The 26,560-nt window shown below is 51.0% G+C and overlaps 2 protein-coding genes across 2 annotated transcripts in view; one reads left to right on the forward strand and one right to left on the reverse strand.

The window, feature by feature from the left end:
- Positions 1–6,751: 6,751 nt before the first annotated feature.
- SSR3 (signal sequence receptor subunit 3) lies at positions 6,752–10,075 on the forward strand. The gene is made up of 5 exons (XM_058843784.1): positions 6,752–6,942; positions 7,987–8,113; positions 8,556–8,654; positions 9,152–9,283; positions 9,689–10,075. The coding sequence occupies exons 1-5, from the start codon at positions 6,804–6,806 to the stop codon at positions 9,753–9,755; spliced, it is 564 nt and encodes a 187-aa protein (XP_058699767.1). The 5' UTR covers positions 6,752–6,803; the 3' UTR covers positions 9,756–10,075.
- Positions 10,076–12,330: 2,255 nt separating this feature from the next.
- KCNAB1 (potassium voltage-gated channel subfamily A regulatory beta subunit 1) overlaps positions 12,331–26,560 on the reverse strand; it is a 59,133-nt gene continuing 44,903 nt past the window's right edge. The window contains exons 4-14 of the mRNA XM_058843782.1: positions 26,194–26,273; positions 25,567–25,611; positions 24,386–24,430; positions 23,806–23,849; positions 21,437–21,523; positions 17,237–17,322; positions 16,812–16,932; positions 16,261–16,355; positions 15,249–15,369; positions 14,293–14,381; positions 12,331–13,731 (exon numbers count right to left, since the gene is read on the reverse strand). Of these exons, the coding sequence (XP_058699765.1) occupies positions 13,642–13,731; positions 14,293–14,381; positions 15,249–15,369; positions 16,261–16,355; positions 16,812–16,932; positions 17,237–17,322; positions 21,437–21,523; positions 23,806–23,849; positions 24,386–24,430; positions 25,567–25,611; positions 26,194–26,273 (903 nt within the window). The 3' untranslated portion in view covers positions 12,331–13,641. The remainder of the gene's footprint in view (positions 13,732–14,292; positions 14,382–15,248; positions 15,370–16,260; positions 16,356–16,811; positions 16,933–17,236; positions 17,323–21,436; positions 21,524–23,805; positions 23,850–24,385; positions 24,431–25,566; positions 25,612–26,193; positions 26,274–26,560) is intronic.

The raw sequence follows: 26,560 nt of genomic DNA on the forward strand, positions 1-26,560 counted from the left end.
GCCTTGGCTGGACTGACACCTACTGGGCTCCACAGGCTGTGGTCGGTCCTCAAGACAAGGAAGGCAGAAATGTCACAGTTTAAACTTACCAAGATGAAATTTTCTATTCATTAAATTCATTTACTAGTGAATTTCTACTCATTACTTTCGTTCTGTTCATTCATTCTATCCATCTCCAGACCTTATCTGTTTATACATGATAATCTTAGAGCAGGTCAATGGAAGAAGGTGGTGCTAGTCTTTAAAGTAAAAATTTTCTTGCTGGTTACATATTCACTGTGTGCTGGGGATTTTTCAGTAAACCTCATATTTTTCTTTTTTTTACACTGGTCCAAAGAAAAGTCCCAAAACTAGAATGGTTCCAATTAATCAATGAAACCTTTTGAATTCAGACCCAACTTTTACATTTGCAGCTGGCAGTAAGCAAAGTAATTTCCTTGGTGTCAAATTCTCCCTCTTTTAATATCTTGTAATAGTAATTAAAAGTTTTGAAAGTACCAAGTCTGGTGAAAACAGCATTTATCATGTATTATACATGAGTATCACCACACCTCTGGTTATTTCACTATCAAATAATCTTATCCCAGGCAGTGATTTAGGATTGATGAATTTAGACAGCGAACACACAATTCCAAGGGGGGCCCTTTTCCTGGAAATTTGTCAGGAGTTAATCATTTCTGCAGAGGTATTTCAGTGCCCCAGGCAGAGGAATGGACCTCGACCCTTGGCCTGTGTGGGCAGAGAACACCTCTGTGCTTTCAGGGTGGCAGCACAGCAGCTGCAGCTCGGTCACTCCTGAGAGCTCCTGACTGCCCCATGGAACAAGAAATCATTTAGCACACAACTCCTTTCTATTTCTGTTCCATCAGTCACACTCAGGTCAGCAGTTTCTCCAGAGCTCAGCCTTCTAGGGAGAGTTTCCTTCTGCAGCTGGACCAGTCTGAGGGGGAAATTAATGATGCTTCCAAAGTAAAACAATAATATTTTAACCCCCCCTACACTTTATTTTTAGAATGCATGTAGTGAGCATTTGCAGGGAATCAGGTACAGACTGAGACCAGGTAACACCGGACACCAAAAAGTACCAGACTGGAGGGACACTCTGGGACACTGAACTGATTTGGAAGTTGATGTAAATACACAAATTAATGCATTGAATGAGTTAAGATGTGCCCACAGTGGGGCCAGGCTGGTCTGGTTTAGATGGGATTTTGCTGAGCTGCTGCTCCCTCTCGTGGAAGTCTCTCAAATCCTTGTAAATCCCGGGAATTTATTCAAGGCCAAAGCAACACTTAACGATCCTTAATGAACACAAACTGATTCATAAAACACCACTGAACTTTTGACACCTTTTAAGGATAATGATGATTCTGGAACATTTCCCAGGTGGATCCTGCCACCAGCTGAGCAGTAATGTGTGGATGACAGTGCTTTGGTCCTTCTCCTTTAGGCAAACTCCTGTTTAAACTAAACAAAATGGGAATGTTCCTTGTTCCTTTACAATGCAGTGTTTACCAACTGAAAGTTAAATATTGAGTAAAATCACCAGCTAGCTCTACCTAGCACACAGACATTTTGCTGTCTGCATTCAAATAATGTAATTAACACCAGTTCTGTTTTACTAACAGGTAATTTACTATCTACATGCAAATAAAGTCCATTCTTCAACCAAAAAATTCCAACAAATTAACAAAAGGATGCATGGAAGGTAACAGCACTGGCCTGTTTTATAGCTGAAAACCAGCTAAGAGCTGCTCCTGGAGAAGCTGAAGGTATAAATGAAGATCTCTGTAGATATCCCTGGAAAAGACCGGTCCTTACAGACAGGAGTGTCAACATCTTAAACTGAGAAAAACATAACCAAATGGACAAAATCAATGCTCCCTTCAATTGCACATTTTTCTTGTAAGATGCAGGAATTGAAGAACCGAAATCTGAAGCTGAAGGAGCAGCTGGGTGGGCCCAGGCTGCAGAACACCTAAATAAAACCAGCCCTAGGATGATGCAGAAACAGCCAAATGCCTGCTCTGCTCAGCAGCTGTTCTTGGAAACAGCCTGAAGTGCTCTGAGTAGGAGATGCTCTGCTCTGCAATCGAGAATCTGCATTTGGACATTTCTTTCCACAAGAATTCTGTGTGGGAGCACACTAGAAATGCTTTATTCCTGGGACTCATCCATCTGTGTGTTGCTGGATCCAGCTTCCCTGAAGGATACAGGATACTGCCTTGTACCTCATTCTGTTCATGACTTTTTGTCTTTCACATTTCCTAAGGCTTCTTAAATTAGGAAAGGAACTTGGTAGAATTCTTTTCTAAGGTTCAGGTTGAGCCATGATTGGCCAGCTGGATAACACAAAGTTTTCTGTGGATGCATTAATCCCCAACTGTTCCAGGAGATGAAGCAGTCAGCAACACCCCCTTCTACTCCCTCAGCCAAACACTGCTCAAATGGCACTTCAGTTTTAGTTCACCCTTACTTTAGGTATTAGCATTTTAGGAACAGTCAGCACAGGGATGTCTGACAAGACACTTACAGGCTAAAACCTCCCTGTGGTCCAGGTCCAGGTGCTTGCCAAGCTGGAGGCTGCAGGAGTGGGGAACCCTGGAGGAGACACGGGTGGGAAGTGGCAGCGAGCAGCCTGAGGGATGGAGCAGCAGCAGTGGGTGGGTGCCAGGATGCCACATGCCAGGCTCAGAAATCCCATCTGCCTGCTCCCTTCCCACTGACAGGATCCTGCACCGGGATAATCCCACTGCTCATCACCTCACACAGCCCCAGGGACCACGGGAGAGCCACCTGGGGGCTGGAGGGACACCAGCTCACTGTCCCCCATGGGAATGACTGCTTGACTGCCTTTATGTTGTGGTTGTTTTCCAAACACTGCCTCTGATAGCGCTTTTCAAAAGTGGTCAGGTCCAAACTGTTCCCAGAATAAATGCTGAGCAAGGCTGAATCTATTCCTAGACATGATTTCATTCATGTGGTCTGCAGGCACAAGAACCTTATAAATGCTAAAGAAGGAAACTGGAGCAGATGAGACCATTTCAAGACTTGAAAAGTGGGTCACATATGCTACACACTGAGCTGCCTTCCCCGACAGCAAGTGCCACAGCAATCCAGCAATTCCCAGCTTTTAGGAATGATTGGCACCTCTTCTGGGGGCTGCATTCCAGTGGAAAGTGGCTTGGAAGCAGATGAACTTTAAGTTCACCCTCCAACACAAATCATTCTGGGATTCTAACCCACATGGAGGGACTGATTTGTCTGGAAAATAACACAGCCAGATTATGGCTCCAGTCTTAAACCTCAGACACCACAGAATGTTTCAGGAAAGGCAGAGCACACAGGAGAACTGGAAAGCCTCTCACTCACCCAGTTCTCACACTCAGGGAGAAGCTTCTCAGCTCATGAGTGCTCATCCAAAGGAGGTTTTCCCAAACTCAGCACATTAATCCTTTCCTGCACGATAAATTGCAGTAATCTGACACAAAGGTGGTTTGAGTCTATACACACATAAGTGGCAACAATAAAATAAAATAAACAAAGCAAGTCCTGCCAGGAAATGTCACTGCCCTCATTCCAATTTTTCAGCTTAGTCCACCTTATAAATTTAGAGAAGAAGGGACAGCAGTAAAGACAATCCATGTATTTTCAGAATACTTATCACTGCTGCTGTGCTTCAGAAGAAATCTGGTAAGAAACCCAATAGCTAAATTGGGTTTTCCTGTTACCACGAGAACTTTTGCTTTTGGGTCACAGAGCCATTGCTCCTCTGACCTTGATACCTCACATTCCCAACAGTTTCTGAATGAGGATTTAGCCAAGATGCAAATTTAGGCCCTTAAGCAAAACCTGGGATTGTTTTATTTATTGTCAAATAAATAAAGTGGTGGCACTCTTTATTTTTGAGGAAGCATCTGTGACACACTCAGGGTATGAAGCTCTCACTGTACACAGAGTTCTGCCTGAAGCCACATTTTGCCAGTGGCAGGGGCTTTAAAAAAAGCAAAGAGCTCATTTGTTTTTTCAAGAAAATCCTTCATCATTCCACTGCCTAAATCAATGTCCTTTTTCATCCTAATGGACAGACAGATGGTCAGATTTCATTCCAAAATGACAGCATCCTTCCCATGTAAGCCAAACCAAGAACAAAAAGACTTAATTACATCCCACCACCACAACACAAAACAAATTTACCCAGATGAGAGGAAGGAAGAAATCTGGGCAAGGGCAGAGATAATGACTACTCTAAATCTTGAAACCATCTTGATTTCCCCCACAGTTTTTCCAACTACTTTGTACAACCCTAAGCATGCTCTTTAATAAAAAAATTAATTCATTTATTACTCTTAATTAATGTTTCCTACTAGAATCACGGAGTGGTTTGGGTTGGGAGGGCCCTTAAAGCCCATCCAGTTCCACCCCACAGCCATGGATGGGGACACCGTGGATTTAACCTGATTTACAAAGAAAACAACCCCAATCTCCACTCTTGCTACAGAACCATTCTCAGCACACTTTTGGGAATGTCACCTAAGAGGCAAAAACTGCATTTCCCACCTGTGGGAGCCAGGGACTGCTGAAAGCACTTCAGGAGAGGTTCATCCCTGGCAGTTTGGACAGGGATAGAGGAAGGTGTCCCTGCCCATGGCAGGGCTGGAATGAGCTGAGCTTTAAAGCCCCTTCCAGCCCAACCCATTCCACGATTCCACGATGAGGAGAAGGCTGGGTCCCTGCTGTGGCAGCTGGGGAGCTGCACACCTGCACAGGTATGGCCACACTGGTGCTCACAGGTGCTGCTGCTGCTCCCAGGAGCTCCTGTGCTTCATCTGACGGGCTGCTGTGTCCACAAACCCAGCCTGGGAATCCCTGCAGGAGAGAGATTTCCAAGCCTGAAGGAAGGTCTGGCTAGCAGAGGTGTAACTCCCATGGCTGCCTGCAGATAATATGACATCAACAGATCCTGTTAGCACACTGCATCAACACACTGAATCTGAAAATCTGCTTTGTTTGGTCTTGGAAATTTATTACGAGCTCAAAAAGCAGAGTTCTTCTGCACCCAAGTGTTGTATAAAGCTCTATCATCATAAATTAATTTTGATCATATTTAACCCCACTTTCCACTTAGCATTTCCTCATGGCACGCACCTCAAGTGTTTTATTGGAAGCAGAGAACACTAATAACTGGAGGGAAATAAATGGGGGAAATTAATTAAATTTCAGAAAAATACACGCTTTGCTAAATGAAGTTTACACCAAAACATTAAAGGCATGGAGAGAATTGTCAGTCCAGGGGACAAGGAGTGCTGCAGCCAGCCCAGGCCATCGGGACAATGCCTGTACCCAATGGCAAGTGCTCCCCACTGCTGTTCATCCCCAAACCTCTGCGGGCTGTCACCACAAACTGCAGAGGGAACGCCAAGAGCAGTGGAGAGCAGGGCACTCTGCACTGCTCCCCAGGCCGGGGACACCAGGGATGGCTCCAAAAGCCTAAAACAAGACAGGAACGCTCTGCTGAGGGAGCTGGGATTTTTCACAGCGGGGGAAAACGCCACAGAAAACACGGCCAATTTCCACTCCTTCCCAGGCCAGCTGTGACACCGGGGGGATCCCGGCCCGCCGGGAACTCACCTGCCGCAGCCTCACGGGCAGCGGGGCTGCATCGGGATGGGATCGGGATGGGATCAGGATGGGATGGGGATGGGATTGGGATCGGGATGGGATCGGGATGGGGATGGGATCGGGATGGGATCGGGATGGGGATGGGATCGGGATGGGATCGGGATGAGGATCGAGATGGGATCGGGATGGGATGGGGCCGGGACCGGGATGGGATTGGGATCGGGATGGGGATGGGATGGGGATGGGATCGGGATGGGGATGGGATGGGGATGGGATTGAGATGGGATCAGGATGGGGATGGGATCGGGATGGGGATGGGATCGGGATCGGGATGGGGATGGGATGGGGATGGGATCGAGATGGGATCGGGATGGGGATGGGATAGGGATGGGATTGGGATCGCTATAGCATCGGCATGGGATGGCTATAGGATCCGGGCTGAGGGGTGGGATCGCTATAGGATCGGATGGGATTGCTGTAGGGCCGGGATGGGATCGCTATAGGATGGGACGGGATCACTGTAGCCGGGCTGAGGGATGGGATCGCTGTAGGATCGAATGGGATCGCTGTAGGATTGGATGGGATCACTATAGAATCGAATGGGATCGCTGTAGGAACGGGATGGGATCGCTGTAGGATCGGATGGGATCGCTGTAGGGCCGGGCTGAGGGATGGGATCACTATAGGACCGGGATGGGATCACTATAGGACCGGATGGGATCGCTGTAGCCAGGCTGAGGGATGGGATCACTATAGGATCGGATGGGATCGCTGTAGGGCCGGGCTGAGGGATGGGATCGCTGTAGGGCCAGGCTGAGGGATGGGATCACTATAGGATCGGATGGGATCGCTGTAGGGCCGGGCTGAGGGCTGGGATCGCTGTAGCCGGGCTGAGGGATGGGATCACTATAGGATCGGATGGGATCGCTGTAGCCGGGCTGAGGAATGGGATCGCTGTAGGGCCGGGCTGAGGGATGGGATCGCTGTAGCCAGGCTGAGGGATGGGATCGCTATAGGATCGGATGGGATCGCTGTAGCCGGGCTGAGGGATGGGATCGCTGTAGCCGGGCTGAGGGATGGCGCTGAGGGAGGGCCGCGCTCCGGAAGCGCTCCCGGCCCGCCGGGCCCGCCCCGCCTGACCCGGAGCCGCTCGGGCCGTGCTGACGCTGCCTTGTCCCGCCATGGCTCCCAAGGGCGGCCCCGGCGGCCGGCAGCAGTCCGAGGAGGATCTGCTGCTCCAGGACTTCAGCCGAAACCTCTCCGCCAAATCCTCCGCGCTCTTCTTCGGCAACGCCTTCATCGTCTCCGCCATCCCCATCTGTGAGCGGGCGGGGGCGGGCGGCGGCCGTGAGGGGAGCGGCGGGTTCTGAGGGGAGAGGAGACCCTGGAGAGGGGGATCAGCAACCTGGGGGGATCAGAGTGCTCTGGAAGGGGGGGATCAGCAGCCCTGGGGGGATCAGCAATCCTGGGGGGATCAGCAGCCCTGGGGGGATCAGGAGATTGGGAAGAGGGATCAGGGCTCCCCAGTGCCGGATCTGTCCCGCTGCCCGCGGCGGATCCCGGGGCTGCTGCTCCGCGCCTGGCTCCGAACCCTGTGGGGTTCTGGTTCCGAACGCTGTCGGGTTCTGGTTCCGGGCCCTGTCGGGTTCTGGTTCCGGGCCCTGTCGGGTTCTGGTTCTGAGCCCCGTCGGATCAGCCGGTCCGGTTCCAGCCGTGCCGGTCCGGTTCCAGCGGTGCCGGTACCGGTTCCAGCAGTGCCGGTCCGGTTCCAGCGGTACCGGTCCGGTTCCAGCGGTGCCGGTGCCGGTTCCAGCGGTGCCGGTTCCAGCGGTGCCGGTACCGGTTCCAGCCGTGCCGGTCCGGTTCCAGCAGTGCCGGTGCCGGTTCCAGCGGTGCCAGTCCGGTTCCAGCGGTGCCGGTCCGGTTCCAGCGGTGCCGGTGCCGGTTCCAGCGGTGCCGGTCCGGTTCCAGCGGTGCCGGTCCGGTTCCAGCGGTGCCGGTTCCAGCAGTGCCGGTGCCGGTTCCAGCGGTACCGGTCCGGTTCCAGCGGTGCCGGTGCCGGTTCCAGCGGTACCGGCTCCAGCCCGGCCGGCAGGGCAGTATCACTGACGTGTCACCGCAGCAGCGCTGCCTCGCAGGCTCTGCCGTGCTCTCCCAGAGCCGCTTTCAGCCACGCAAAGCTCATTTCCCCCTTCCAAAGTATTTTTAATGCAGTGGAAAGAGTCCTCCGTGATTTTGGAGGAGATGGCTTTGCTCAGGTGGAGACTGTGGAATTACAGAGCTCAGATCCTGTGTGGGTCTCTAGTAAGGGACGCTTCTCTTGGAGAAAAACTGCTTCAAATACCATTCTTCCTTCTTTTTAAGGGCTTTATTGGAGAATATGGCATATGGATCTTGTTCAGTCTGCAGTCCTGTACAGCGTCATGACCCTCATCAGCACCTATCTCGTGGCTTTTGCATATAAAAACGTCAAGTTTGTCCTCAAGCACAAGTAAGTTTGGTGCCTATTTGAATTTATAATTTAATAATTTAACAAAACAGCCGTTTACTACTGTAGTTTCTTATTAATAAGAAGGCCTGAAATGGTACTCCAAAAAATATTTTGCACAGAAGTATCTCCTAATTGGTTTCTGTTCTTTTGTATGTATAGTCAGATCTTGTCAGCTAAGAGTATGGTGAAGCAGTAAATCCACCATCATGCTTGCTGGGTATCACCACAAATGATGTTTAAATTATATTACTTATTGCATGTGAATTATATTACTTCTAGTAATTGTTGTTATTATTTCTTGTTGTCCCTTCACCTTGACAAAACTGCGGTATCTTGCCTAAGTTGTGTTCTTCACTGTACATTAAACTTCCTGTAATCCCAGGGTTGGGGAGTGGGGTTTTTTTTCATTTTTGAAGTGTGACATGAGTGGTGGCACTTACAGAGTAGCCCAGAAAAGAGAAGATGCTGTTTCCAAAGAGGTGACTCGCAAGCTGTCCGAGGCAGACAACAGGAAGATGTCCCGCAAGGAGAAGGATGAAAGGTGATGTCCCTGTCCTCTTCCTTCTCTCCCTTGTTGCAGGACTGCATTAAATGTCTTTAAGGCTCTGGGTGGGGTGGTAGGGGCTGTGCTTGGCACTGTTTTTTCTCTATTCTGGTAGGCAGAAGCTGCAGGGTAGCTCTTGGTCCAGCTTCAAGCCCTTTTGGGGCGAGTTGTCAGGGGAAGCCTCAGATGCACTCGGTGATAGAGGGGATCCCCACTGGGGCTGTGCAGGATGGGAGCTTTGGAGCCAAACTCTGTCCTCTGGAAACAGTACTGCACACTTCATCCTGTGGGTGTGCCAGCATCTCCCCTGCATCCCTGGCAGTGCCCAGGGCCAGGCTGGACAGGGCTTGGAGCAGCCTGGGATAGTTGGAGATATCCCTGCCATGGCAGGGGTGGGATGGGATCAGCTTTCAGGCCCCTCCCAACCCAAACCACTCCAGGATTCTGTGATATCCAAGAAGTATATTTGAAATTTTATCTCTGCTTGCTCCTAGGATTCTGTGGAAGAAAAATGAAGTTGCAGATTATGAAGCAACAACTTTCTCCATCTTTTACAACAACACCCTCTTTCTGGTCCTGGTCATCATCGCTTCCTTCTTTGTGCTGAAGAACTTCAACCCCACTGTGTATCCTTTATCCCCAGCCTGGAACCCCCACTCCTGTTAGCTGTCACCACGAGCTGTAGTTGTCCTGTGGGCTGTGGCATTCCCCTGTGGGTAAGTGCAGCTCATTGTAGGTCAGGATCTCTTCCCTGACAGGATGCTTTAGCTCCAGTAACTCTCAATGCTTTGTTCCTGAAGGATATCAGTATTGCTAACAGGGCAGATAATTAAAGATATGTATTTATAAAACTTGTAAGAGAACAGGTTTAACTTCATGGGTGTCTTAACTCTGAAGGTGAGTTCTGAAGCTGTGCTTCAGGTTGCAATATTCCAGTTTTAAAACTATAATTCCTTCCTTTTCATTAAACTCCTACCAAATGTTCTGTACCAGAGAAGGATCTTGACAATTCCTTAACCTGTTCCCTACAGAAACTACATCCTTTCTATCAGTGCTTCCTCAGGACTGATTGCTCTGCTGTCCACAGGATCCAAGTAGACAGAAAACCCACAAGATTCTGTCAGAGGCTTCAACTGCCATGAAAATGCCTAAGGGTGGAATAGGAATAATTTCTTTTTTAGCATGAGGAAAATATGGGGAGGGTTTGAATGCAAACTGGTTGAATTATATTTACTTTTGGTATCTTTACATGGTATTTGATATTGGAGTTACTCAGTTTTTTTTTACTTAGCAAGGAGAGGGAGTGGGGTGTGAGCTGTGAGCAGACACCACCTTTCTGCAGCTCCGCCCTGGGGACAATCCATTTATCATTGTAACTTGAAAAGTTGTAATAAAAAGGGGCTTTTTTTGTCATTTGATTCTTTGTGTTTTCATTCTTCTTTTTTTTTCAAAAAAACCAGGGAATTTCATATCTGGGTTTGTCAACTCTTTCTGTTCTACAGGTTAACATATTCCGTAGAAGCACTCCCCATTTTTGAGTAACTTGGAGTCAGGACAAAACCTAAATCTCCCAGGAAAACACTTTTGAAGTGTTATTTTTTTTTCATTGTTCTTCAGTTATTTTCATTAATCTTCAGTTACATTCTTTAGGTTGTAAATTTAAAAAAAAACAACAACCCTACCAGTCTCCCTGCACAGCTTAAGAAAAATTCTTTAGCTGGCTTTTAATAATGGGTTTATCTTTCAATCCTGTGCCTTCTTTTCTGGCTATCACTGGAGCAGCTGTTCACTTCAATGCCAAACTCTACTGATATTAATGCAATTCCAGTTATAGATCCTGCCATTATAGACTTGGGGATCCTAATGAGAGAAGAAAGAGAAAGTTTATAATCAGATTTAACGTAACAATTACTCTGCTAATCTTGGCTTCAGTGAGATTAAATGGAAAATAGAGTAAAATGGAGAATGTCATGAGCAGGAGACAGTTATGGCTCTATTTCTGACAAATTCAAGTACTTTTGGTCATTTAATACTCTTTAATTAACTGTTTCCTCTCAAAATACATGGATTTTTCTTTATCCCTTCTGCCTGACTATTCACTGGAAGGACACATTCCATAAAACTTCTGCCTGCCTTGGAGAATTTCCTTTTCCTTTGGCCTCCCTTCTTATAAGGGACATAATTGATGGGTCTTAGGCTGAGCATTCAGCTCACATAAAGCAGATTTTTAACCAACCTTTCCAACCAGCACAAAGCCAGGCTGGCTCCTCTGGGAGCAGCAGGACTTTGATGTTTTTCCTCAGCTGTTCCCAGGGCTGAATTCCAGCCCTTGAACAGACAATGTTAAACTCACTTTCCTGGCAGGTGTACTTTCCAGAAAATCTGCTGTCTGGAAAGTGCTTGGGAGCTGCACTTTCTTCTGCCATTACTGTCAGCTCACTGAGTCTTTTATTACCAGCTTTTCATCTTCTCTCGGGGCTTTTTTGGTATTGACAGTTGCAGAGGCCTGGAGCTCAGTGAGTGTCAGAATTTTCCTGGAGAGGGAAGGCTGAGCATGACAGCCTGAAACAAAAGCAGGTGGGTGGGTGGGGTGGGTTGTGTTCTGCAAAAAAAAACCTAATCTTGAGCCTTCACAGAAAATTTGGGGCTTTTTTTATTTTTTGGCTGGCATTTGGATTTTTGTTCGCTTTTTCAGTTGTCTGTTTTTTCTTTACAGGTGGTGTTTGGTTTTTTTCCCTTGCAATCCCCACTACAAGTTGGAGTGATAAATAAAAAATTCAATATAATGTACTGAAATGGTATTTCTCTAGTCTAATGCTGGGAGTTAATCTAAAGCTGGGCTGCTACTTGGCCCCACATTGCCCTCAGAGCCTGTAAGGGACAATGCCATCTCCTCAATTAAAGAAAAAGTTGGGAATTGATCTAGCTTTAATACATTCTTGGATTCTCAAGTACATGAGAAGGGGAAGAGAGAACATTAAATTGTACCTCCAGAGGGAGGAAAAGGAATTAGTCTGTACTGGGAGGATAATTATATTAAATTAATAAAGCTGTTAACTGTGTAAAGGTGGAAGTCTTTATAAAAATTAACAATAGTCAGTGGTGATGCAGCGCTGGGGATGTTCCCAGGGCAGGGGAAGGTGGCTGGGACTGGCCAGTGTCACCTTGGGGAGGCTGGGGACAGCTGCACTGGCTTCGCTTCAGGCCAAATCAGGGAGCAGTTTGGGTTGGAAGGGACCCCAAAGCCCCTCCAGTGTCCCCCTGCCATGGCAGGGACACCTCCCACTGTCCCAGGGGCTCCAAACCCATCCAGCCTGGCCTTGGGCACTTCCAGGGATCCAGGGGAGCCACAGCTGCTCTGGGCACCTGTGCCAGGCACTGCCCTCCCTCCCAGCCAGGAATTCCTGCCCAAAATCCCATCCAGCCCTGCTCCCTTCAGCCTCAGGCCAGGACAGACCTTACCTGGGACTGCTGTGCTCCTTGGGGACCGGCTGCCAGCAGCGCCTCGGGGCCAGCCCAGCTCCCTCCTGTCCCTGCTGCCCCTCCTGGGCACAGCTGGAGCGGTTCCCTGGGCACAGCTGGAATGGTTCCCTGTGGAACAACACCCTCCCATCCTCAGCAGAAAGCCCAGAGCAGCTCTGGTGTCAGAAACATCTCTGCAGCTCTCAGGGTAGATGCACAAAATGCTTTTATTGTGTCCAAGCAGAATTCCAGTCAGACTGCATTTCTCATGTACAGCAGGAGTCATTTACACACACCACAGCTTCAAATACAGGAGGAGACCACTCAGGTGTGGGAGCTGCTCACCTGGCCCAGGTGAGCTGCAGAGGGGGAGAACAAGGTCCTACAAATACTGTACAGAGCTGTATCCCAGCAGGGACGGGAGAAATACAGACTGAAATCAGAGGAGCGTGGTACAGAGCAAATCCATGGGAAGATACAACGTGGGGCTTGAGCTGGGCAAAGTAAGATGTAAATTCTTCCTGTCAACTCCTGTAAATGCTCACAAAAATCTGTTTAAAATGTGTCTATGCATTTACTTATCCCCGGTTCCAAACCAAGTGAAAGCAGGTGCAGCATTTTGGAGTACGTACCTGATTGCTCCTGCAGCTCTCAGCAGCTATATATTGTAAATATTTATAGTATCTATATCCTTAAAAGCTCCTGAATATTGAAATTTGCAGTAGCTCTGTCTACAAGCAGGCAGAAGTAGAGGCAGGTTTCTATAGATGCAAAACCCAATATTTAATCATGGCTTTCTTGGTTTAAGGTTTATGGAGCAGTAGAACTCTGCAGAGCTCTTGTGTTCAGTAACCTGGCAGGCGTGTTTGGGCTTCCTAGCACTGCTCCAGGGGTGCTGCCCAGGAGCATTCACAGCTGGAACAGCTGTAAAATTAGGAGCTGAACTATCTAACTGCTAGCTAGTTCTCTGTCTCACAGCCTTTATTCAACTACAAAGAAATCCTAGAGCTTATATTCTGCGTAAAAAAGCAAAGTTTGAGCTTGCTCCTTCCATCTGTTAACCTGAAGAAACTTTATAGTTGAGATTTCCCAAACGTGGTTTTATTAAAACCTGAAGTTGTATCTGGCTTTTCTTCATTGAAAAAATAGATCTGTACATCCTTCTTTAATTACCAAGTACCTGAAGGTTATAAATTATTTCTTTTTTTTTTTCTTTTTTTTTTTCTTTTTTTGCTTTACAAGTGTTTGTCACAGCACAAGCATGAGGTGCAAAGAGTAAAGTAAAAATTAATGAACTCGGTCAAGAAGGTAAGAAAATACAAGGTTATTCTTGGTTAGAAGAGAGATCAACTGTGCTTTTAAATTCACTGCAGAGTAGTAGCAAGAGCACACATCTCGAAGGATCCAGTGACAGTAGACACCGAGCAGCAAGTGCTGAATGATTCTCATGAGAGTAATTCAGGGCTGTACTGGAGTACAGAGCACTTCTAAACCATGCAGTCCAGGAAATTCATGCATTGCCTTAGGATCTGTAGTCCTTCTTGCTGTAGGGCTTGTTGCCCAGGATATTATCTATTTCATTTACAATATGGGATGTCATCTTTGGAAGGACCTGGGGTGGAAGAAAGCGATGTTTAATCGAGATAGTTCCAAAATGAAACCTAGATTTTATCAAAGTACATTTCCTCTGGGGTTTTTGTGTGACAGATATTAAGCATTCATCTAATAACTTTCTCCCTTAAAGGAAAAACCACTGGAGTATTTTTAGTCAGTGAGAGACTCACAGCAAAGCCTCTCAGCTTTCTGTGTGGAATATTGCTTGGCTGCAGTGGGACACGAGCTGGTGCAAGGACAGCAGAGGAAGAGGAAGCTCTGATTGGGGAAAACCAGCAGGGAATAATTAAGGTGGGTGCAGGTGACGTGTGACAGCACAGAATCTGTCACCACACCTCCTGGAGTCACCTGCATTCTCAGCTACATGGAAGCTGCTGATGGCACCCTGGTGTCCCTGGCTATGTCTGCAGTGACCCCAGTGGTGCTGAGCCTCGGTGGCACCAGGGATGGGGCTGATCAAGGTGCATGAATGGAGCTGAGAGACAAAATCCCACGGTGTTATCCTGCCATGAAGGGCAGGAGGGTGCTGAGGTCTGGTGCTGCCACCCCCTGCACTCACCTGGATGGCTCCGAGGTTCTCGATCAGCTGCTCGGGGTTGGAGGATCCCAGAAGGACAGAGCTCACCCCCTCATTCCTCAGGCACCATGCTGGGAAGGGAAGAAAGGCACAAGGTGGTCAGGAACAGAGATGGGCTGCCAGGGCCCTGCTCCTCTCCCTAATGTTTGACAGAGCCTCTGTCTCTGCTTGGAAATAATCACATTATTTGTCTCAGCTTTGCTCCTCTGGCACTGCCAGGAGGAAGAGGCACAGATCAAAAATCAAACCCCACAGATCTTCCAGGATCCCACCTGAAGCCTGGTCCCTGCCCCAGCACTTCTCCTGGTTGTGGGGTTTGGTTTTTTCCCTACCACAAGGAGTCACTGCTGGGATGTTGAGCCAGGGACCACCTTTCTGACAGACGTGGCATTTTCCAGCCTCAGCTCTCAGAAGCATAATTATTATGGAAAAAACCCCTAAAACTCGTTTTTAACAGCATTCTCTTGTCTGCCAGGCCAGAACCACAAAGGTGATGGCTTCAGGTGGGGAGGGAATGTCCCGGGAAACAGGGAGGTGGGACCCCTGCAATGCCCAAGATGCTCTGACCCTGTCAGCCACAGCCTGCTGCTGCTGCTGGAAACAATCCTGTTTAAATTAATTGTTGCCCAGAGAAGGTGTGGCTGCCCCTGGATCCCTGGCAGTGTCCCAGGCCAGGCTGGATGGATTTGGAGCAACCTGCACTAGTGGAAGGTTCCTGCCCATGGAACAAAATGAGCTTTAAGTTCCTTTCTAAACCAAACCACTCCAGGATCGGTAATTTTTTACACATTTTAAATAAACCCACATCCAGCTACAAGCCCGGACCAAACCACGTTGGAAAGACAGCCCATTTTCTGTGTCAGCCTTTCCCAAGCCACCCCTGAGGCCTGGAGAGGCTCAGGAGCAGCCCTGGAGGTGGCAGCTGTGCAGGGACCCACCAACAGCCAGCTGTGGCAGCGTGCAGCCGAGGCGCTCGGCGATGGGGGACAGGTCCTTCAGCTTCCCCTGCTGCTTCCTGCCCTCCTCGCTGATGATCTTCTCCTTCAGCCACTGGTAGCACTGCAGAGCAATCACAGCACATTGGGCTGTCAGCTCTCATCCTCCAAAATGGGCAGTTTCAGGCAATTTATAATTATAGTCTATAAATATATATAAATAGCAGCACTTGAAAAGCCACGTCCAGCCCAGAAGGTCATGGAGGCTGAGCATCACAAAGCTTGGCTACCCAAAGCAATTAGAGCAGGAGCAGAATGTCTCTTCTTGTCCTCAGCTCTCTGCTTTTATTCTCCCTCCAGAACCTGGAACCTCCCCAGTTTTCTTTTTTGGACCCTATAACCCCAGTAAGAATAAAATCAGGATAATAGTGGAGAAATCAAGGTGCAGTGACACCAGAATGCCAGAACCTGTTAGGGAGGGCAGCCCCCAGCAGCCCATGGGTCTCCCTTGGCCTGGGGGTCTCTGGAGGGATGCTGGGGGGCTGAGCACCCCCCTGGCCTGGGTGGGTACCCAGAGAAACAATGTCCAAATCTGTTGGACCTACGTGGTTCAGGGGGCTGGAAGTGGCAGCAGCTGCATCCCCTCATGGCTGCACTCCATGACCTTGGAGGTCTTTTCCAGCCTTAAGGAATCCAGGATTAACATCAGCCAGGAGCCTGGAGCAGCACAGAGCCCCTGGCTCGTGCTTCCTCGTGGGTGATGCTCTCATGAGGGTGGGGATGGCCTCCAGCAGCCCCAGCCCTGCCCCAAAGCCCCCCAGCCCTGATCTCCCTGCGTGGGGAGCCTGAGCTCCTTCTAACCCAGATTCTCCTGCTCTTTGGAGTGTGGTTGCCAGAGAAACCAGGCTGATCCATCCCTGCACAGCCCAGCCTTCTCACGAGGGAGCCCTTTTCCCCCTTTGTTATTTTCCTGCCCTCACAGAAGCAGCACAACCCAAACATGCACCAGAAATACCTTGAGTGAAGCCCTTGAGCTTTCAGGGACCCCGTTGCCGTATTTCCCTGAGATGATCCCACAGGCCAGGGGGGACCACGTCATTGCTCCCACCCCTGCAGAGGAAACAGAAAAAGGGAGTTTTAGGGGAGTGGGACAAATCAGAGTCGGAGCAAAAATACGCTTTTCACTTAAAAACTGAACCAAAAGGAAAACAATTGCTGCTTGTTTGTGTTGCCAGTGGCAGCAATGCTCAGTTGCTCTTACAGGAAGGTGCTGCTGATGCCCTCAAGGGTATTAAGGATTTATTTTACTTAATGGGCCACATGAATCTCAGAGAGTAAGGAGCAGCCAAGCCAATTAATCCTTCATATGTTTATTAATACACTTTAGTTATTAATATATAATAAGCAATACTTCTTTATCAGAGGCACAGCAAGCTGGTTTTTATTTTAGGTCACTAGACAGAGACTTGGCTTTGTCACTGGTCCCACCTGGAGCCCCAGGTGATCCTTCTGTCCATTTCTCTCTGGGAATGCCCCAGGCAAAAGGCCCAGCAGGCTCAGACTCACCGATTTTGTGATACAATTCTGGCAGCTGCACCTCCACCTTCTCCCTCTGGAACAGGTGATACTCGGCCTGCTCACACACGGGGGGGATCATGTTGAACTGCCTGGCCACGGAGTAAGCCTCCTGCAGAGGAGAAACCCACGGAGAAAACGCTTCAGAAAGTGAAAATATCCTGCAGGACACACCAGGCCACGCTCCCTGAGTGTGCAGGAGGTGGCCAAGGCAAGGATCTGCAATCCTGGCATCTCCTGGAGTCACAGCCAGGTTTGGGACATCAAAGCCCATCTCATCCCACCCCCTCCCATGGGACAGGCCGACAGCAAAAGGAAAGGCTTGATTTCAGTCAAACCAAAACAGCACAAGCCCAACTAAAGCACCCAAAGATCAGCCCATCCTGTGGAGCAGGCTGGAGGGGACCCTCACCCACCATGATCTCCATGGCGCTCCAGCGGGACGTGCCCCAGTACATGGCCATGCCCTGGTTGATCACATGTGTCATCGCCCGCACGATTTCTGCAGGGAAAAAAGGAGGGTGAGAGGTGTGCTGAGGCCACCAAAAACACCTCCAAACGCCACAATCCCGAGTGCTGGACACCGCTCCTGCTGTGCTCTCCTGTCCGGGTGGGGCTGGAAAAGCATTTGCAGTGCAAACATCAAGACATTGAGGTTAAAAACTGCTTTTCCCGCCTGTCTCTTGCCTACCACGGCCTTAGGAGAACATTTCTTTCAAAAGGGAACACAAGAGGGCAGCACAGTGGAAAAATAAACTTCAAAATAAATCCTATTTTTTTTTTTAATTTGCTTCCTGAAAGCACATATCTGGGTCTGCCTCTTTTTCCCAGGAATACCGGGGACAAAGCTGCAAGAACAGATGATTGAGCCTTACTCCACCAAGGGCTCTGTCACCCTCAGGTGTCCCCTCTGCCAAAGCCAGCACAGCAGTGCCCCTCGTTCTCTGGGACATGGGAGCTTGCAAGGCCACACACACCAGGATGGGATCTTGGATTTCACCCCTCAGACCTCCCTGCCTGCCTGGGGGTGAAAAATCCCTCATGAAGTTTAGTTTAATGGAATCCCAGACTGGTCTGGGTTGGAATGGATGGTAAAACTCATCCTCTGCCATGGCAGGGACACCTCCCACTGTCCCAGGGGTTCCCAGCCCCAATGTCCAGCCTGGCCTTGGGCACTGCCAGGGATCCAGGAACAGCCCCAGCTGCTCTGGGCACCTGTGCCAGGCACTGCCCACCCTCCCAGCCAGGAATCCCTTCCCAACATCCCATCCATCCCTGTCCTGTGTCACAGCCCCCAGGAGCAGCCACGAGCTGTAACCCCCTGCCCTGGCTGTTCCTGGCAGGGCTGCAGCATTGACACAGAAATAGGGGGAAAACGAGCTAAACTCACTCTGAGAAGGAAATAAAACAGTTCTGGGGCACTGCTGCCTGTGGGCTCCTCCTCGTGGGCAGCAGGCACAGCTCCATGGGCTCCTTCCATGGCAGAGCCACGGAGCTGACACTGCCCACCCACCCCAGCAGCTCCCACCACCAAAAATCCCTCCAGAGGGGCTGCCCTGGAGCCTGCAGTGCCCAGAAATCCCCTCTGCTCCTGCTGGCATCAGGCTCCAGCAGCTCCCACCACCCCAAACCCCTCCAGAGGAGCTGCCCTGGAGCCTGCAGTGCCCAGAAATCCCCTCTGCTCCTGCTGGCATCAGGCTCCAGCAGCTCCCACCACCCCAAACCCCTCTGGAGATGCTGCCCTGGAGCCTGCAGTGCCCAGAAATCCCCTCTGCTCCCGCTGGCATCAGGCTCCAGCACCGCTGCCTTTCCCTCCGGCAGCACTCTCGTCCTACTTATGGCAGGAAAAGCAGGAGCCTGGCAGGAAAAGCAGGAGCCTGGCAGTGAGGAGGCTCCAGAACCAACCTGGGCATCGCTCTGGATCCTTCTGCAGGCACTGCCAGGCAGCTCCGAGGGGAAAGGCTCCGTTTATAACCTGCAGCGCTGGGATCTGTTTGACACACAGACCTGCCTTAAACCCAAACACAAATCCACTTCCTCCGAGGGAATGAGGGAAAGGAAATGAAAACCCCAGGCAGCATGGAAGCCAGCACTGGGATGTAAATGAAACTTCCAGTTCTGCCTGGAAAAATATCAATTGGTTTCAGTGAAGTGTAAATATAGAATCAAAGAGTGGCTGGGGTTGTGAAGGACCTTCAAGATCATCTTCATTCCAGCCCTTGCTGTGGGCAGGAACACCTTCTACCTGGCCAGGGCTCCAGAATACAACCAGGGAGCAATTTCAAGCTGCCCCATCTGAATATTTAATTAAAAATTGGTTTTCATTTCCTACTGCCATCAGTCTAAGCCTGTAAGTGATCCTTCCCTTCCTCCCTCCCTCCTCAGCAGCTTCTCCCTGGGTTCAGTTTTCTATTTTTGCCCCGCCACCATTTCAGAGTTTTGAAAAACATTTCGTCACACGCCTCTTACACATCTCAGCCCGTGGTTGTTTTCATTTCTCCAGCCTCTACTCCTTTCAAAAAAAAAAAACCCAAGTCAACTTGGAAAATGGATATAAATATATTTATATATATCTTCTTGTTTAGAGAACCAGGGACAGCAATGGGAAGAGCACACACCTGGATCTCTTGTCCTGCCAGCTGGATGCCCAAATGGCAGCACTTAAGAACAGGAGATTTATTTTTTTTTTAGTATAAATCAATGCTTCAAATCCCAAATAACAGCTCCTGGCATCATAACAATAATAACTCTGAAGGAGATTAAAGCTCCCTGGTAGGAACATTGTCACCTTTCCTCCCTGCCGGGGCTGTGCCTGGTGCTGTGGGCACCTGGCTCTGTGACAATGGGGACACTCCAGGGACCCTCCTCTCCAGCTGCCCTGCTGGAAAAGCCCCTTGGGATGAAGAAAAAGCATTTCCTTGCTGGGGGACGAGATCTGCAGCCCGAGAAACGAGGCACGAGACACACAGAAATTCCAGAGGGACGGATCCTTCCCGTCAGGGTCCCTGCTGGAGGGGCTGGGTGGTGGCACAGGGTGACAGGGACACCCCACACACGGCTGGATGAGGGTGGGCAGCCCCTCATCCCCCCTGCCTGGAAGGTCTGGCTCTGGGCCATGGGACCAGAGCTTCCCAAGGTGCTCATCCCCAGCTGCTCCCTGACTCCAGCAGCCACCGCTTTTACAATGGAAAACCATTTCCATTTGCTCTGAGACCTTGAAGAACATTAAATACATTTTGGGGGTTTAGGTTAAGCAGCTTTGCCAGGTGCCCTGAGGCCCAGAGTCTCTGCCAGCACAGAAATCCCACGGAATGCTCGTGTGCTCGGGTCCCCAGGGAGGAGCAGAGCCTGGGGAGAGAAGGGATCTGCTCCGGCTGGGCTCACAGCAGGATCTGTACAATCTGCTCCTTGGTGCTGCTGGCAGCAGAGGGAGGAGGGCCTTGAGGGGCAGCAAGCAGGGAAAACAAACAACACCATTCCAGGTTTGTTTGTGCCCCCCTGGCTGCTCCAGCAGGACCCACAGGTGCTGCCACGAGCGGGGAACATTTTCAGGTCACCTTCTCCTTCAGGAGTGACCGCCCCTGGATCCCTGCAAGTGTCCCAGGGCAGGCTGGACAGTGGAAGGTGTCCCTGCCCAGGGTAGGGGGTGGGATGAGATAAGTTTTAAAGTGCTTTCCAAGCCAAAGCAGTCCCTGATTCCCTGTGGGAGAAGCTGAGGCGTGTGTGGGGCCGGGCAGGACGGAGTGGCTCGGGAAGGCGGCGCAGCACAAACAGATGGCCCAGCAGATGCTCTGGGATGGAAGTGGCTTAGTAGGTGATCCATAAAAAAGGCAGGAAGAAGATGGGAAGTATCTCCACCACGCCATTCACAAGAGCAATGTCCCTTTTTTCACCCTGCTGCAGTCTCAGCCGAGGCTGCCAGGCCGGCGCTGCCAGCGGGATCCGCGATGTGGGATCAGCTGTGCCGTGGGCACGGGGCCCTTCCGCGCTGCTCGGTGACAAGTGACAGAGCACAGGGGTCACTCCTCCCTCCAGAGACACCACACAGAGCCTTCCTCACCCTCAGCAGCTCCTGGAGAGCCACAGTGCCCCCAAAGCCCCTGGCTGGCCCCTGACCCGCACTGGTGGCACCCACGGGTGCCCCATGGCCAGCAAGGAGATGGGTGTGAGCACTCCTGACACGGAGCTCCAGCTCTGGTTGATTTCCATGGACCCTCCACAACGAATCTGCCATGGATACCTGCCTCAAACCCAGCCCCAAACCCGGCTTCATCTGAGGGAGTGGGGAAAGGAAATATTCCAAACGTTAAAGCCACTCCTGGGGCACAAAGGAAACTTCCATTTCCTTCCAAAACACACAAATTCATGTCGTGGCAGGTTAGACATAGAAACCCTAAATAGGTTGGGAAGGGCCTTAAAGGACATCTAATTCCAGTCCTCTGCCATGGGCAGGACACCTTCCACGGACCAGGCCACCACAAATGAGATATTTCATATTTAAACTGCTCCTCCTGAACATTTGATTACAAATGGTTTTCTGTTTCCTGCCCTCCTCGGTCTAAGCCCTTAAGGCAGGATCAGGCACATTAAAACCTTTAACTGCAGCTCCCACCAACCTTCCATGGGGGTGTTGTTGTCCGGCCGGTTGGCAAAGACCACGTCCACATATTCCAGCTGCAGCCTCTGGAGAGAAGCCTTCAGCCCTGGGAATGGGAAAGCAGAGACAAGAACAGGCAGGGTCAGAGGGAGGCATGGAACAGAGCCAAAATGGGATCAAATACAGCTTGGTGTATTTAAATATATATAGTATATATAAATATATACACACACAACCACTTAGGACACGAGAGGGATGCTGAACATTGTCCCTGCAGCCATCTGAAGAAGGAAGCACCCGTCTGGCCATCTGCAGAGGCCCTCCTTCCACAAGGATGTGCTTTGGTTTAGCATTCCCAGGATTTGTGCTGAGCAGCCCCTGGTTACAGAGCGTGTCCGAGTCAGCCTGGCAGAGGCAGCTGCCAGGGACTGCTTCAGTGCCCTGCTCCTGCCTGCAGTTAATTCACTCTGAATTTTGTCACAGAGCCCTTCTTGCTCCAGCCCCAGCTCCAGGCCCCACGGGGGCATTCCAGGGGTGCAGGATGGTAGCACAGGGGTCAATGCCAGGTAAAGCATCAGGGAGGGCTTTACCTCGTCAGGGTGAGCTGTGCCCACCCACACTGCAGAGAGAGCTTGGCAGAGCAAGCAAAGCCCTCTGCAGCTCAGTCCATAAATGCCCAGGTTCTGAGAGACTTCCTGGGAGGATCTGATGGGAGATGGCATCAAACCCCTACAGTTATATTTATATATCTGTGTATGAGTGTATGAGAGAGGGACAGCAGAGGATGGGCATTTTATCCAGCTCAAAATTCAGCAAACATTTTCAGCCTGCTCTATTTTGACTCATTCTTCATGAACATTCATAAAAACATTTTGTTCTTGGGAGGATTTGTAGAAAATAACTGTTAAAAATCCTCTTCTCTCTCTCATACACACACAGATTATATATAAATATATATACAAATATAAAATATCTCTCATTGACCTTAACGTTGTTTGCTGGGTGTTCTGTGAAATTATTCCAACTCCTGCCAGTGCTTTTCTGTCATTTCACGAAGTAGCTCCACAAGAAATGGAAAATGGGTGGGTTTGGAGTGCCTGTGACACATCTGCCACCTCCCTGAGCATCTTTAGTGCCTCACTGAGGCTTATTTAGGTGAAAATTCAACAGAACATTGCTACAAGAAGAACTTTCTCCAGCATTACCTTACTGGGAAAGTCACATCCTGATGTGTCGGGATCCTGCAAACACTCCAAGACAGAAGACTCCAGGCAATCCTGGATAAAATGTGCCAGGAGCAGGGAGGAGGAGGATGGAAGGAGCCAAACCTGCACCCCAGGGAGGGGCTGCTGTCCCCCCCACTCCTCCCACCTGCTCTGGGCACTGCTTTGGGGCTCCCCTGGCATTTCCCAGGAGTGCAGCCCCAGAGAGGAGCAGCTGCTGCCCTGGCAGGTTCCATCTCAGCAGCAGCTCCTGCCCATCCCGCAGGGACAGGAGGCACAGATGGGTCACACAGCGAAGGAGGGGGTGAGTTCTCCCCAGGGAGCTGGCACTGCCCTGCTGGGAGCTGCACACCCCCAGAAGTCCCTGCAGAGCCCTTGCCAAGGCCAGGCTGGGTGTCCCCTGCCCGGAGCTGCAGGATGCTCCAGCGCTGCCTCCTGGCACAGGGACGGGGGCTCGGCTGGCACTGCTGCTCCTGGATGTGATCCTCGATTCCCCAGGAACGGGGCTGATCCTGGGCAGGCTCTGCCAGGTCCTGGAGCCCGATGTGGCAGGCAGAGGCAGCTCTGGGTGCAGCCCTGGGGACACGCAGGACACGCTGTCCTGTCCATGTTCCTCCGCCCTCTCCTGCGTCCAGGAGGACAAAAAGCAGCGGGGAAGGGAGGAGGAGCAGGGATCTGGGTGAATAATCCCCAGGGATGCAGAGCCAGGTGAGGGGATGGGCAGCAGAACCGAGCACTTGAGGAGGAGCAGCACCAGGAGCAAACCTCAGCCGTGCCAGCTGGGGCCTGGCACCCCTCCAGAGGCTGTTTCTGCAGGCTGACTTCATGCCCACATCCTCATCCTCATCCCTCCCAGCTCCAAAGGCTTCCTGACCACGCCTGGCAGCACGGGGAAGGGCTGGGGGTGTGCAGAGAGCTTCCCCCCAGCAAACCCCACAGCACAGGGGGGCTTTCAGTGCACCTCATTCACTCACGCTCCTGAGGGGAGCCAAAACCGTCCTTTGGTGCACTTTGGGCACTCCATGGACAAGTTTGGGAATTGGCCTGCATGGACTGGGGAGCAGTGGGACCAAACAGCCCCAGCCCAGGGGACAGCAGTGCTCTGGGATCCAGCTGGGTACACCCCACCCCGCCCCAGGGGCAGCCACAGCCCCAGCCCAGGTACCTTCAATGATGTGTTTTCTGGAAAGGCCCCTCTCCGTCTCAGCCCTGCAAGGGAAAAACAGGAACACAGCTGGGAGATGCCAGAGGTGCCAACAACTCGGGAGCACTGATTTGGGTTCTGATTTAAACACCCCCAGAGTTACAGAATCACAGACTGGTGGGGTGGGAAATCCCACCCAGTGCCACTCCTGCTGTGACAGTAACACTTTCCCCTGTCCCAGGCTGCTCCAAACCCATCCAGCCTGGCCTTGGGCACTGCCAGGGATCCAGGGATCCACAGCTGCTCTGGGAATCCCATCCCAGCCCCTGCCCACCCTGCCAGGAACAATTCCTGCCAATATCCCATCCCTTGTCCCCAGTCCCTCTCCAGCTCTCCTGGAGCCCCTTCAGGCCCTGGAAGGGGCTCTGAGCTCTCCCTGGAGCTTCTCCTCTCCAGGTGAGAAACTGCAGCTCCTTAAAATACTTGGCAAAATAAACAGAAACACAATGACAGAAACACAAACCACCCCCAGGTGCCATCAACCTCCCCTGGCCGTAGGGCTGGGCCAGCAAACACCAGGACAAGCCACTGCCACACTTACTTGCCACCCCAGTAGAGCTTTGTGGTTATCACCAAACTGGACCTCCTGCAAAAACAAAGAAAAATTAATATAATTTAAAAATTAATCATAGTAATAATTATGCAAGCAGAATCCTGCCCATCAGTAACTTCTAAAAGCTGGGAGCAGGATTTCTGCTGGGAATGCTGCACCAGGAAAGAGCAGCTGTGAGATGTTGAGGAGACCCTGAGTCCAGCTTTGGCAGCCACTGAGAGCCCAGGAGCTGCCACCTGCCTTGGGAATGGCACCACTGCCCAGGGAGCTGTCCCTCTCCACATGGTGGAAGCGAGGGGATCTGAGCTTTAGTTCCTTCAGAAGATGGAAAGTGAAATATCCTCCTGCAGGTGTTTAGGTAAAATGTGCTCATAAATAGGCAGGACAGGAGGAAATCAATTGGAGTCAGGGGAAGTTTGGATTGGACATTGGGACAGAAACCAAAGGTAATCCAAGAGAAGTGACCAAAACCCCCAAATGTTTTTAATTACGGGGTCAGCCACACCCAGACCTTTAACCAAGGGCTGCAGTGCTGTTCCCTCTGCTAGCCGTGCTTCTCACTGCCATGCAGCATTCCCAGAGTTATTAAACTTGAGTGTGATACATCTGAATTAATCTGTAAACTCCTACATGATATTAAATCAAAGATTTATCATCCTCCAGCTGCCTTGCTGCAAAACCAGACACATACAATGCAATTTCCCCAGCTTTTATTGGACTTAATTTTATTCCTCCACATCATCCAGAATATTTCTTACCAAATAATCAATCACCCCCCCTAATCCCCTAGACAGGGATGCTGGGTTTGGAGAATTCCCCTTCAGCTGAACCTGCCCAGGCCTTTAAAGATTATGCAAATCTCTTAAAACTCCACAACATATGTTAATGTGCATCATTTAAATGAGGTGTCATCTCCTCCCAGGCTGCCCAGATGAAGGCCTGTCACAGCTTTGCATCCCTAATCCACAGCATTCCCAGCAGGGATGAGGTGCCAGCACTCATCCTCCCACATGGAGGGTGAAAACTGAGCCGGGGTCCTGGATAAAATCCCACACCCAAAAATCCCAGGGCAGCGCTGTCCCTGGGCACTGGGAAGCTGTGGCTGCTCCTGTGGGAAGTTCTCCAGTGCAGAGGGAATGCCAAGGGGGGCAGGGAATGCCATACTGTACCTCCAGCCCTTCTTCTTCAGGATGTTCCCCAGGATCACCTCGGCCCTGTGCAGGGAGATCCCGGTGTGAGGGAGGCTGGGGCTGCTCAGCCAGCCCAGCCTGCAGCCCCTGCCTCCCCAGCTGGGGCAGATCCCATCCCCTGAGCCCAGAGCCCCTTCCCCATCCCCTGCTGGCTGCCCCTGTGCTGTTCCCAGCAGGAATTGTGGCCACCATCCCAACCCCGGTGATCAGGGGGCTGCTCCCCATCCCACAGTGGCTCTCGGAGCAGCCGGAGCTGGAGCTGGAGCTGGGATCGTGCCTGGAGCTCCCACAGCCCCAGGCCACCAGCACCGTGGAGATCCACCCTGACTTTTCACTTGCTCAGGGTTTGCTCCTCCCTGTGCCGACAGCAAGTGGCACAAGGGAAGCACTCCATCCAGCCTTTGGGTCAATTCCTTGGGGTTTGTCTGATGAGGGCTCCAAACACAAAGGTTTTCCTGTCCCACTCTTTCCAACCACGGCCAGAGCCCAGCCCCTGAGGAGGGGGAGCCCGGGGGAGCCCAGGGGAGCCCGGGGGAGTCCGGGGGAGCCCAGGTGGCCACAGGTGGCCACAGGGAGGTGGAAGCAGCTCTGCAGCCCTGCACTCACTTGCCGGCCGCGTACACCTCGGCCGTGTCGAACAGGTTGACGCCGCTCTCGTAGGCGATGGTCATCAGCTGCTCGGCCACCTGGGGAGGCAGGGTGGACAGCTGGGGGTGACTGGTGCATACAAGTAAAAAACTTACAAAAGAAAGGCCCTATAAAACCATGAGGAAGACAGACTCAACCTCACACCCTGGTTGCAGGGGAAGGAGAGACCTGGCTGCAGCTGGGGGGGCTTTGGGGGGATTGTCCCCATCTGGGGAAGGGACACTGGGGGCATGGTCTTCTCTTGGGGGAGAACACACTCCCTCTGTGCTCGTTTGCAGCTGGGGACACCAGTGGGACAGTCACCTTTTGCAGGGTGTCCTCATTT

This window comes from Poecile atricapillus, chromosome 8, assembly GCF_030490865.1.
Source record: "Poecile atricapillus isolate bPoeAtr1 chromosome 8, bPoeAtr1.hap1, whole genome shotgun sequence".
NCBI classification, from domain to species: domain Eukaryota; kingdom Metazoa; phylum Chordata; class Aves; order Passeriformes; family Paridae; genus Poecile; species Poecile atricapillus.

Bases quoted from the DNA above. Each gene is read 5' to 3' on its own strand.
- SSR3 (XM_058843784.1), top strand. From the start codon at position 6,804: ATGGCTCCCAAGGGCGGCCCCGGCGGCCGGCAGCAGTCCGAGGAGGAT. The intron at 6,943-7,986 runs GTGAGCGGGCGG...CTTCTTTTTAAG, and splicing joins CGTCTCCGCCATCCCCATCT to GGCTTTATTGGAGAATATGG. The intron at 8,655-9,151 runs GTGATGTCCCTG...GCTTGCTCCTAG, and splicing joins CGCAAGGAGAAGGATGAAAG to GATTCTGTGGAAGAAAAATG.